This window comes from Pollicipes pollicipes, unplaced genomic scaffold, assembly GCF_011947565.3.
Source record: "Pollicipes pollicipes isolate AB1234 unplaced genomic scaffold, Ppol_2.1 Scaffold_821;HRSCAF=944_pilon_pilon_pilon, whole genome shotgun sequence".
Taxonomy (NCBI): domain Eukaryota; kingdom Metazoa; phylum Arthropoda; class Thecostraca; order Pollicipedomorpha; family Pollicipedidae; genus Pollicipes; species Pollicipes pollicipes.
The window spans coordinates 143,300-157,053 of record NW_023597072.1 but is presented as its reverse complement, the minus strand read 5'-3'; the positions used below and the strand labels follow the sequence as shown (position 1 = coordinate 157,053).

General features: G+C 46.8%; 1 protein-coding gene across 1 annotated transcript in view; it reads left to right on the top strand.

Moving 5' to 3' along the window:
- The window catches only part of LOC119114492 (atrial natriuretic peptide receptor 2-like), a 29,087-nt gene extending 20,125 nt beyond the window's left edge, over nt 1-8,962 (top strand). Inside the window, 4 exon segments of the mRNA XM_037238602.1 lie at nt 5,719-5,853; nt 6,965-7,048; nt 7,419-7,510; nt 8,691-8,962. Of these exon segments, the coding sequence (XP_037094497.1) occupies nt 5,719-5,853; nt 6,965-7,048; nt 7,419-7,510; nt 8,691-8,831 (452 nt within the window). The 3' untranslated portion in view covers nt 8,832-8,962.
- Nucleotides 8,963-13,754: the final 4,792 nt, after the last annotated feature.

Below are 13,754 nucleotides of genomic sequence, written 5' to 3'. Positions count from 1 at the left end.
ACCGCACACAGCCGGCCACGCAGAGACGTACTGTGCTCGGGTCACCGGGCGGGTAACAGCACAGCGCACACAGCCGGTGGCTAAGCAACAGTGGAGTGTTAGCTTTTCTTGAAGCACGAAGCGTTGCATTAATGACATTTCCTTTACGCAGGACGAGTGGAGGAACAAAGCTGCTCTAACAGGCAGTTTCCAGGACCTTTCCAGAGAAAAGCGCTTTACTAGTGGTTGAAGTTCCTTGCGCTGTTCGATGTTTTACGTCTGATGATGTTTCTTATACGGCCATAGTCAAATTCCTGTAACGTCATTGTGTGAACCATTGTGCAAAACGCATCAGCTGAATCGTTGCATCAATGTAAATTAGAAGCCATTGCATTTGTAGCTTGGCAGAAGAACTTATTGGTGTTATAGCTTGTGGACTGCTTGAACGAGATTCTCAACGTGCAGTGGGCGCCTTGTTTCGCAAGCGGTTCGATCGGCAACATTTCCAGAATGCCGAAGTTAAAGCACTGATTTTTCCCAGTTGAAAGACTTTACAAGACGGCACAAAAATCCCGTTCGCATATATTACAGCAGGTCGGTCCATGTTCTCCTCTGGCCGGCCGCCGCGGGTACCGGTCCGGCGGCGCGATCCGATAGCTCGAGCGTACATGCACGGCCCGAGGCCTCAGGGTCATATATGGCGCTGATCAACGCCACCAATGTGGCGCTTCGGCTGGTGAACACCGGCTGTAGCCATTCTGCGATAGTCCCCGACGCCGAATCCTTCTTCGCATTTCAGCGATGTTACCAGCTGCTGGTATTCAACCGGTTGTCCGTATTTATGAGCAATTTTTAACAAACAAACGGCAAATATAAGCACCTCTCAATGCAGTCTAGGCAGATTTATGCTACGTGGGAAATTTACCCCGCGTTAGCCACATGTTGTAACCCACTCGCGAGCCTGCGCGCAAACATTCTAGAGGATCACATCATCTCGGATACACATCTTGCCTTAACATTCTCTACAGCAGTACCAACGTCATCTCCAATGACTCATGCTGGTCTTGCGTCATCTCACCTGTTCCGTGAAAGGTGAGATGCAGGACGTAGCTCATACAAACCATTACGTGCCTAGCCCCTGCCTCATTCCGACTCGAAGGTGGCGACTGAATGATTACTAACATGAGGCCAATATCGGTTGTAATGAATCCAGCTCATCTTATATTTGCAACGGCATTCGTTGGCCACAGGAATTATACGATTTGGTTGAATTCACTCTGCGAAGTCAGTCTCTCTTTTCATTTCCTCCTTTATTGTATCAGCGGGAACTTACCTGGGCCCACGAGATAGCAAGTGCAGCACACGCGTAAATCGGGTGATGTTAGCTTTTAAATGTGCAGTGTTATTTGTTAATTATCAAAATACTCCAATTTGCCTTATTTGCTGGGTTGTTCGTTTTGGTGTCGACCAACCCAAGGAATACAATCCAAGAGCTGTATGACTTACCACCGTGCATGTAAGTGCAAACGAGAGCTTAATATAAATTGCACTGTCGATGGTAGGACACTTCATTGTCAATAAGCTAACGATGTTCTGTTTGTGATACTTACCTGTTTCGGGCATCGTAATGTAAAGAGAAAGAGAGGGGAGAAAGAGAGAGAGAGGGGGGAGAAAGAGAGTGAGAGAGAGAGAGAGAGAGAGAGAGAGAAGAGAGAGAGGAGAGAGAGAGAGAGAGAAAGAGAGAGAGAGAGAGAAGAAGAGAGAGAGAGAGAGGAGAGAGAGAGAGAGAGGAGAGAGAGAGAGAGAGAGAGAGAGAGAGAGAGAGAGAGAGAGAGAGAGAGAGGAGAGAGAGGAGAGAGAGAGAGAGAGAGGAGAAGAAGAGAGGAGAGAGAAGAGAGAGAGAGAAAGAGAGAGAGAGAGAGAGAGAGAGAGAGAAGAGAGAGAGAGGAGAGAGGAAGAGAGAGAGAGGAGAGAGAGAGAGAAGAGAGGAGAGAGAGAGAGAGAGAAGTTACAAAACAAATTTTATTACTCACTTGTAAGAACTAGCAATCTAAGCGTTAAGGACAAATCCGCAGGTTGCAATTTTTGCGAATCAGGTTTGATGGCGTCAGAGCTTTACTACGACACGGTTTACGACGGGATTGAATTTATAATTTCATATTCCACACGAATTTGACGGACCGAAAGCGACAAAGAGACAACAGTCAGGAAAGGGTCCTTTAAATACCGAATTGAGGCTGAAAGCAAGAAAAGAGACAAAACGATAAATGACACCACTTTGAATACTACACAAGGACAACATGGGCTACAAATTTAAATCATACAAATCTCTCACTGAACAATTTTTTCAGCAAAATCAATAGCAACTTCAGATGGATTCCATCAAGTAGCCTGGACGTTTGAAACACCATACTTTAAACCCCGCCCCTACAAAGGGTCAAGGCCATCCTCCCCGCGAGGTTTTCCCAGAACAATTTTAAAGACTTTTGAGCACGGTACCGTTTTGCTTCTGGGTTAATGCGATTAATACCTGGTGTGAAAGCTAGAAGCTCATGATGTGAACAGATTATATCTATGACGTTTTTCTCGAGGTCACTTTGATTTCATTGCACTCAAAAGCGACCAATAACGTGTTCTTGTTTATTGCAGGAATTGCTCTGTGCCCAACTTGCATGGACTGCTTCCATAAATTTGATCATGCTTAAGCACATTAATATCGTTCTGGCTGTTTTTGAAAGGTCGGTTCATCCAAGTTCAAGCTAAGTCAAAACTTTACTTCTGTGACGTGACTTCCTCTTTTCAATGCAATGCAATTTGTTACTTGTTATCACATATGTTACAGATTTGAAAGGCTTTCTCATGCCTTTTCCCCCATTAACTTAGCTAGCTTACTTTTTTACAGCCGGACGGTCCAGCACGACAGTCGCATGCGCCCTTTGGCCTGACATGATATCGTAGGTCATCTTTGATGTCTACTAGCGCCCATGTCATAAGGCTTATTAAGAGCTATTCAACGACGTAGTGGCAATTCTGCATTTTCGTAGCATGTTTGGTTCTTGCGGTAATAGGAGACGTCTTCAAAGTGCTTATTCGACCACTCTGACTTGATCTGAATTTCCAAAGATCACGCTCATCGCCGTTCAGCCACATCTATCTGATGCAGTTTTGCGAGAGCTTCACAATGTCGTTTTCCGTGTGGCTCTAGCTCGCTGAGCTTTTTTTAGATTGATAGGACCTCTTGAGGTCCATCATCATGGAGTAAATTTGACGAAACATATTTCCGGGACGAGGATTAATTCCTGTTAAGGTGGCTGAAATGCCCAGAAGCTAGCAATCTTGCATTAATAATGCATAAATCACATTCATTCTGATCTTGCCAGCAATGTTGCTTGAGTCAAGGGCGATATAGTACAATCATTACGTGTCTGATGTAGATCGCCCCGCATACTGCAAACCGCAGAGAGAGTGCTCCGCATTTGTATGTGTTTTGAACCGATGCAACTGCTTTTTAAATGATAAAGTGCAGTGCATAGCCGTGCCATCTTTCATGCTTAAGACTTCCTTGTTTTTTTAGCTTGTTGCCTGCAAACTTGTGCAGACTATTTCAAGGTCACCTAGGCATGTACGACGCCATGGAAACGTCACGCGAAGTCTCCGCCTCAATAGCTATGTAGTTCTCAAGATTAAGAAAAATATGATTAGCGAATTATTCGTGTTTGCCGCATGTCAGCACGATGCATGACACCAACGAACATTCTCTGACCTTCATCTTGTTGTATCCGTTGGGCACAAGTTTCGGACACGATTAGTGTTTTGTGCTGCATATTATAGGAATTTGGGCATCGGTCCTTGTCATGACGGAAATACGTGACTGCCTTATATACGTGATATATAGTGAAATACTGTCTACGCGGATGCCAGTAAAAATATAACGTCATGGACAGGTACACAACACCACTAGAAATTGCCAAAACACAAGCACATAGCGATATTGGGGTTCAACAAACACGCAGTAACAAACGCCATCACCTCCCGTCCGGTTAAGTACTACAGTGAGTCAGCCCATCTACGGTAGTGGCAATTCTGGCGCAGCCAGTGTGGTAGCGGCTCTGGCGTCACAAAGACGTTCCATGACGTAATCAAGCGGTGATGTGCTGAGGAACATATCTAATAGGTAGTGAACGTTTGTCATCTAGAGCAGTCTTTTGCACACTAAATAATCCAGAAGTTGTAAAGGAGCTTATTGTATCATGTTTAATGGGTGCCCGAATATCTTCAAACGTGAGTCTTCCTTTTAAAGTCATAGGGTGGATTAGTAAACAGTTATATCGTTATGGATGCTGTCCCGCCGGGTTTGCATGGTGCTTGCACAAATTGTAGTTCAACAAAGCAGTTCCGAAACATTGATTTCCTTGCAATTCTTTGGAAGGTCAAAGACCCGTACTTTGCAAGGCTTTAGCTTAACTTATCTCAGCACCAAATCTGTAAGATCCCTTTGCAACGGACGTCTGGACGGTTAAGTAAACTCTGAGTGAGCGTTCGATAACATTTATGTTCTAACACATATAATCCAAACCATTTGATCGGATGAATTTCTGGGCCAGCGTTCGTGTTAGCAGCGTTTTTTGGTAATAGCTTAACGTGCTGGCATGCGCAGCAGAGTCCTTTTTTGCGCTCTTTTACAGGAATTACAGGAGTTACCGACTGCAGGCCAGCCTAGTCGGGTACAAACAGCGAGCGCCTAAAGTGACTTTAGCTCACCATGCCACAGGGGGGGGGGGGGGGGGGGGCAGGGGTGCTGAAGCCGGACGCTCTAACCAACCAAAGCCAACTTCGGTATCGCGCCAGGCTGAAATGGGGACGAACGGAGTCTCCCCAAACGTTCCGTGTGATGTGTGACACGTAACGTTATAGCCAACATGCCTATAACGGAGTACATGGTTTATCCCCCAATGTTCGTAAGATGTGATCACCGTCAGGATTCATCGCTTTTGTGGTCTCTGAATTTGGCGCTACTTTCATATAATACTAAACATGCAGCCAGATTTTCGAAAGGTAAGCAAAGTTCAAACATACGATGGCTGCCATGCTTGCCTTCTCATAACCTTATTGGTGCCAGCTCATGCAGCTGAAGATCTTTCCAAGGCATGCCAACCGGAAACAGTGCATATATAGGCCTTTCCACAGCGAACTGTGCCATTTCCAATCATCTCGCCAGCAGTGCTTTCATCCGCCGTCACTGCAGTGTGATGCGCTGCGCCCACCGGCGCTTCGCTCTGCGCGCGAGAGCCGGTCAGCTGGTGCCGGTAGCCTCCTGCCCGGATCGCTGACCTGGCTCGGGTCGGGAGGCGCTGAAGGCCTGCCGAGCGCTGGTCCGGATGTGGCCGCAGCCAGGTCCGGCACAGGGAGGAACCTCGTTGACCTGGCTCGGGTCGGGAGGCGCTGAAGGCCTGCCGAGCGCGAGGCGGCTGGTCCGGATGCGGCCGCAGCCAGGTCCGGCACAGCGAGGAACCTATCTGCCCCCCTGTACCGGACGCTCACGCCTCCGAAGGTTGTGTAAGCTGCACCGTAGCGCGTGTCTCGCCGGGAAAGCTGTTAGGCTCACTTAGCGAGCATCCGGTGGTCTCCTGGCCCCGGCAGTGCACACGGCGTGCCGAGGCTGGGGTGCGGTCGGGCAGCGTGAAGCCGATTACAAACGCAGTTAAGGTAACCAGAACCGTCCGCACGCCACAACTGCAGGTGATCAGCATGCGAGTGAAGTGGCTGACATGTCGCTCGACCTGCTGCAAGGCATCCAGAAGTTCGAGGTGCCGCACATCAAAGGCCAGCTGGTGCAGATACGGATCGGCCTCAACACGGGGCCGTGCGTGGCAGGTACGTCTGGCGTGGCGCGGTGACACTGTCGAGGGGTGCGCACCCCCAAACAGGCATCGACGAGCTTGCATATGTATAAAAATATATATACATACATATATGCATGTATATGTATATATATATATATATATATATATATATATATGTGTGTGTATGTGTGTATGTGTGTATGTGTGTATGTGTGTATGTGTGTATGTGTGTATGTGTGTGTGTGTGTGTGTGTGTGTGTGTGTGTGTGTGTGTGTGTGTGTGTGTGTGTGTGTGTGTGTGTGTGTGTGTGTGTGTTGTGTGTGTGTGTGTGTGTATGTGTATGTATATAACTACTATTTTTCCATGAGATGTCAGCGTTACGTTTTTGTTAGGAATGAATTAACCGTTCTTGAAAATTGGTCATGTGGTTAGGTTACACTTGTTAGCTACCCTTTGCAGTACATCACAAGGGATTTTTATTTCGTTGTGAAGTCAGCAGTGTTCCACAAGTGCTTCGGGATGCAAAGACGTTTCTTTGAATTTTCACCGCAGCTTGCTTAGTTAACTCTCAAGAACAGAAATAACGGACTTGTCTCATTTGCATCTTAAAAGCTTTTTACAAATGGGTGCCCTATCGATGCGGCGGAGCAGCCAGAGTTCATTTCCCCTCAAGCTGGAAAATATTGGACGTGAAGTCTTTGATGCCTGCTGTAGGACCGAAGGAATACGCCGATGGACCCATACGTCCTACTCTTCGATGAACATGGTGTCAGTGCTGCAACCTGACTGCAGCGTAACTCTGAGACTAACTCTGAGGCTAACTCTGAGGCTAACTCTTAGGCACAAATTTAGTCAAATGTCACCGCTGATCCACTCAGCCCATATTAATGCATTATGGTGGCCTCGTGGGGTATGTGTTACTTCAGCTGCAGGTGGTTGTGTTCGATATAGACGGAGGTGGTTAATGAGCTGGCAGTTCGATGCGTGTCATGTCGTGACCCGAATGGCATGTCAGGAATGCACTGACCCAGTCCCTGAGCCTCTAGCTGAGCGTTTTCCGTCCTGTCTTGGCGTCCAACGCTGCCGACTCCGCGCCTGGGCTCCCTCTGCCTCTGACCGTGCTGCCGGTGACCTCCGACAGGTGTGGTGGGCACCAAGATGCCTCGTTACTGCCTGTTTGGTGACACCATCAACGTGGCATCGCGCATGGAGTCGACCGGACTTCGTGAGTTGACAAGACGTTCATCGTGGTGTCCTTGGTTTAGCGCCAGGTTGACGGCTTGGCCTTTTTTGCACGGGTTGAGTTGGGTTATGTTGTTGCGATGTTTCTATGCGAATGTGGAAGAAGTGCGCGTTGAGTAAGGAGCTTCACGGAATGCTAACTTGCGTCTGTTTCGACTCTTTGACATGTAGTAATTATATGCTGTATTTGGAAAATGTACTGCATATTGCAGATGACTTGAGTCGCGATGCTTAACTGACGCAAACGCCAGTGCACTCTATTTCTCATAAAGGTACTCATTTTTCAGACGCATTGCTCATTGGAAGCGTGCCCAGCGTCTGAATGCATTGTCGGGACACTTTCCATTTTCCAGCACAAATGGTGCACGTCAGCGACACCACGCACGAGCTCCTGGCCAAGACTGGCGGATATAAGCTTGAATTTAGAGAGGATGTCGAAATCAAGGTGAGCTCTCCCTTTCGGTTCGGTACGATTCCCAGCACACGGGCTTGCGGCAGTGTGATATAGTCATGACAGGGCAGCACCGATTACCACACATGGAAACTCGTTTTTGGGCGCAGGATGCATTGGCACTCAGCATGCTTTTCAGCAGACTTGCCCACAGATTTAAAAGACTTGAAAAGACTTTCCAGAAGTGGTCGCCAGTGGCTTGTGCTAGACAAAACTCAATATTTGAACACGGATGTGAGGGCAGGTACTATATCTCGGCCACTGACACGCACGTTAATCTCAGACTTGCTCTGTTACATGTATTGCGACAAAGCCCTTCAAACATGACGGGTAAAGGAAATTCGTGATGATTTTCTACGGAAAAGATGGATTGAAAAGCTGCTTGATGGAAGATATGGGTTGAAAAGCTCCTTGACGGAAGAGATGGGTTGGAATAGCTTTTTGATGGAAGAGATGCCTGCGAACCACTCAAGTTCTGTCATAAGAATATGATCACTGAGCGTAGGAACAAGCCAGTTAAGATTTATGTGCTTTCATTTGGAGGACCCCCTGTGAGTGCTAGCGCGTTGAACTTAAAAGGGGTAGGGTCTACCGGCGGAAGTGCTTTTGACCTATTGTGTGCTAGGTGATTTAAATATATCCCAAAATGAAAACAAATGCGACATACGGACGATTTCACCACATCCATTTTACATGTCATCTATTGATCGTTTTCCATTTTCGTAAGCTGTTAGGTGTATTTGCGAGGAAAATTATTTACATAGATAAGACAGTAGTAATAGCCTCATTCACTTATGTTATTGTTTCGATAAAGGCACGTTGCCGAAATATCAGCACCCCTATATCTCCATTCTCCTGGTTTTTCTCCGAGGAGTGAGACTATTACTACTGTCTTACTTATAGAATTACCTGCAGCAGTGAAGGCAGTAGAAATGTTTGGTTTCTTGTGCAAGGAAAAATGTCACGTCAGTTGTGCCACATGAAGATGAAAAACAGGGTGGTGCAAATATCGCATCCAGTTCCTAGCATTTTACGTCAAGCATACCAATGAGGTACGGTGTCCCTTTGGCGGAGGAAAAACGTGGGATTAGCATCTCGGGTGCTCCCCAGAAAAGAAGACATGGCCGAGACGTGTGTGCGGATGGCTTCCGTCACAAGGCAGCTCTGTTTGCAGGGAAAGGGCTCAATGCCCACTTACTGGCTGCTGGAGAAGGTGGGAGGCATCAGCCGCGCGTTGGAGATCAACACCCCAGGCTTCTTTGACGCCAACCAGCTGCCTGAGTTCATGAACCGTGACCTCTACAATCAGGATTAAGCCAGCCTGCAAGTCTGATGAACAGGGAATTTCATACGCTGAGCAAAGATGGGGCGACGATTAACACGGTGGTATGATGGAGACGTTTGCCCCTCGATCTTGCTGATACAAAGAGAGGCACCAAACTCTAAGTCCGGTGGTGACGCCACGGTTTGATGTGCAGGTCGCGACCAACACTCGTACCTGTCCCAGAGTGTAACACGCTGTAGATGTTTAAGGAAGCTTGGGACCACTTGTTTAAGATGAGGTGCTAGTCACGTGACTCATAGTACCCATATGTGTATTGGAGTGTTTTGCAACCATCATGATCTGCAGTGAGATAGTCTGTTTACAGCCTCGTGGAGTTGCTTGCTGACCGGTGGACTTATTCCACATGCCGAACCAACTACCTGCAGTTACTGCATGAGAAAACTTTGCTTCCAAACAATTTGTGCGAGACGGAGGAAACTGATCTATAGTCCACGCCACGGACTTCACTCAGTCTTTTCTTTCGTAAAACACCCGTGGATATTGCGGCTGCTCAGGCAGCAGCTAAGGAGGCGCGGTGCAATCCGACATCACATGCAATATCAGAGTCCATGTCGCGTGGTTCATTGACCTAAGTAATCCCCAGGTTTTCGGCATAGCAATGGCTACATTCACATTACGAACAAAAGAGGCCAGTTCTCAGTGCCCCAGGGGATCACTTAGAGCTCACACGGAAACTTAGATTATTCGCGTATGCTTCATTGTGCGACACACGCCATGGGCATCTCTTTCGAGCGGAGCCCTGATGGCTTCCTTTTAACAACAACCACTGTGGCAGAAGTGGGGAAAATCATTTAGGCACGGGCGCAAAAATCGGTCTGTGCAAGAGCACTCTATCTTAAAAGAATTCACGACGATTTTGTACAAGTTGAGGAAAGTAATGCTACTCCAGAGTGTTGCAAGATGTTGAGGTGTACATAAATATCCTCGGAATATTTCCATACATGCGCATTTGCTTAAACATGGAACCAGTCCGTGTGACTAAGGGTACACATTTTTGCAAACGAATATTTTGCGACCGACATGGCCGCCTATAGGATACCGACATGACCGCCTATAGGACAGTCCATGTCCGTAGTCGTGGTCGTGTCCGTAGGCCAGTTCACACCTTCCGGATTGGCTGAAGAATCCGGTCGCGAATTCTGCTCGTTAGTCTATTGATGTGGGCTAGAAGTGTCATTTTAAGCCTGCAGACCTGCCAAGCGCGAGTATACGGACCTGAAGTGGTGCCTCTTCTGTTCGCAAAACTTGGCGACCGCAGAGCCGATCGCTGATTTTGCAGATCTCATTTGCTGCGGAGTAGAGATATCTCCTCGAGCTCTTTTTGAGCCGCGTTTTACGGGTCTGCAGACATACATGTGGCGCATCTAGTTAGCAAAAACTGGCGGCTGCAGAATCTACTGCAGATTTCGCAGCCAAGCAACACGGTGTGTTTTGACTTTGAACGATTGCTGACATTTGGCTAGACTCGGCTGAAGTCAAATGCATTCTACGAGTAAAGAAGCATTCCAAGGTGTCGATAGGCACACACACACACACACACACATACACAGATAAATGAATAAATAAATAAATATATATGTATATATATATATATATATATATATATATATATATATATATATATATATGCAGATCATGTGCATTAATATAAACAGCCTCATCTGGCTTGGCAGGTTTAACAGCAACAGTATTGTTTAATATCATTTTTAGCAGCAGATGCATTCGCAACTGAGTGGCGGCGTCTCGCAGTTATCACGGTTTTCATTTTGACAAAGACGATGACAAGGAGAGAATGCGGGGAGGCCCAAGACATGACACGTTGAGTTGGGTAAAGGGATGACACCTCTGGAACAAGGGATTTTGTGACCTGCAGGTACAAGTGGGGTGTTCGCCTGATAATTTTTTCTCACTTTTTATGGTTGCTGAGGGTGTTTGGAAATTCCAATTTGGTATGCCTAGTCGTATCGGTTTTTTATCAGTTGGATCCGAACCCTTTGAATGGATGGATTTCTGGGATCAGTGCTTACGCTAAGCAGTGCTTGTTTGTGTGAGCCCTGACCCCCACTATCCGATCGCGCAATTCCAGGCAAACGGCAGAATTAAGTGGCGAAGGCTTAACGTGTCATGATGCTCGGCACGGTCCGTCCTGCCCTCCGAAGTCAACTGACCTTTAGCGCGACCGCTGCCACCGGCCGCAGGCCATGCCTGTCGAGGGCAAATAGCGAGCGCCCTAAAGCGACTCGAACCCAACCCGCCACGGGTGGGTGGATCGGGAGGCAGGCGCTCTAACCAATTAAGCCACCGGGACGGCCAAACGGGCGACCGGTTCGTCCCAAGTCCCATTTAATTTCACCTTGCATTATGAAATGATTCATTGAAAATGTTTCTACGTTAAGTGATGATGGGGTAAGAAATGTTGCATGGGACGCGTTGGCGTGCAGGCTTCGCAGGTCAGCAGGGACCGCAGTGGCCATGCAGACGACCGGGACACGCTAGACAGGGGTCGAGTCCCTTGGAAGCCAAGTAATACCCCCAACCGGCCTCATTCCGTTCTGGGTGTTTGGATGCGTTCCTTGGGTCGTGCTGAAAACATCAAATTAGTACCACAGCACAAAAGTTTCATGACGTTTATAGATCCGCCCAGTTGATAGTATTTACCAAGTGATGACACGGGAAAATGTGCGTAAACACGGTGAAATATGCTGGTGCCATTCGTCCTATGTCATAATGGTGCAAGCAATGCAAACAAGCGTAGTTCGTCTACGGAAATGGGTGCATTTTCGCTGCGCCTACTTAAGTTTCGTGTCGTATGTGTTGTTATTTGTTGTAAGCACCATGGATGTTTGTAATGGTTTGACTGGTATTCACTTAGTGAAGAACGAAATAGGTAACAAGCAGCAGTGAAAATTTATACCCATGAGAAAATGCCCCGTATTTTTGCACATGGTAGGTAACAGATGTTTTTCGCTGGACCGATCAGGTTAGCTAGTATATGAGGTCTAAGATCGCACGAGCTCAATACCATGCACTGACATGCTTGTCGTTGTACTGCGTGTTGCGGCGCGCGTTGGAACCCTGTCGGAACCCTGTTGGGTTCGAACACTGTCACGGCTCGATCTCAGTTCATGCACAGTGTGCAATAGACGATGTGTGAATGTCGACAATATCTGTCTCTAAGACTGTCTCTCTCCCAAACACTTTCCTTCCTATTTGTTAGACCAGAAGTGGTCAAAGCCAACCAAAAATTGCTAGTCCGTTCCCGAGAATATCAATGTCAAGTTAAAGTTGATAACGTGAAATCAGTTAAACAGCTTACGGAAGGTGAAGCTAATTCTGTTACATTTTTTGGTATTTTTAAGGACCCGATGCTACTCCCAACTCTCTGAAAACGCCAAAAGCTAGAATGTTGCGTTTGCCGTCTAACAATATAACAACTTATATCTTAAGCTATGAGTCTGCGTGCGTTTTATAAATTGATACCATTGTCATAAAGTGCTTTGTTTCAACCCACTTATGCCATCATTCCCTGGACAATTTAACTATCCTAGCAGAAGCCTCTGATTGTACTGAATGCTTGATGACACGCTTATAATTACATCTGCAACCAGCACACCATATGTGGTGTAAGAGCTAACTAAAATCATGGTGGTCGTTTCAGAGAGAAAATTGGACACGAAACACAGATATTAACCTGCGTTCATTCGGAGCCCGAGAGGACCGCTGTGCTCCCGCCGTGCGCGGAACACGGCGGCAGCACAGCGGTCCTCTGCGTACCGAGCGGCGTCTTTCATGAATGAGCTGCCTGTGGATGCTAGACGACTGGATTCAACAAGTTTCAGGCGCGTTGTCAGGTCTTTTTTGTGCGATAGGGTTGTCTCATACCGTTTATGCGTGCAGGCATTTATGTGCTTTTTATCCCTTATCACTTTCCGTCATTTTTTAACGTACTGTCTCGTCTCTCACACTAATAATATGTTATAGCCACGTATATATGTGGGATGTCAGCTGATGTCAAATACAACTACAAATACAACCGCGCTCAGCCGGGGGAGGTTTAACTCCCCTGGGATCCCAACTTCCAGGCGTCGTAAAATAAAAATGAAATGCCTTTGCAGGGTTCTCGTGAAATTATGGATAATGCGCACCACATGATTTGGCCTAGGCCAAATCTGAGATCACCACAGGTTACGGAAGAGCAACACGTTCGTTCTGACAGATGCGGTTAAAACATATGTTAACATGTCAGGACCGAGTTTGAGGGCGGAAAAGTAAGCGTTAAGACTGTGAAGAGTTCATTCTGACCATTTGTATCCCTCGCAAGGGTAAGGTCAGGTCATGTCACCCTTCAAAAGTTGTTACCAGTAGCCTACAAGAACCATACTTGTTTTCTTCCACAAGTTTATTCCGTTAGGCGCAGCTGCGGGAGAAAGTATTCTAGACTCACATATCCTACCAGCGACCCAAATTTAAAATTTAAAATGCCATCCGGATCCAAGTGACCAGCAGTGTTTTTTGTGGCCAGAAATAGTGCCTTTTTCATATACAGGTACTCAAAGTCAGCATGGCTCTTGTATACATAAGATATGGTCCCTTCGATCCTTGGTAATGCATTTGTAACAAACTGAGAATAGGCACGTTTTCACATGGAATTATACGTCATCAGCTTCACAAACACGATATAAAGGCGACTACACACGTTGCACTCGTTCATCTTGCCTCTCCAATTCTGGCAACAGAGATCATTGACCTTGCATATCCTCAAGTGACCTGTTGTGACCTCATTATGCATTATATGATATCCCAGTTCTCCTTACATACAATACTCTCTTATACGTACATATTAGTACTCTTTTCCTGACATGAACGCCAAAACCACACAAAATACGTACAAAT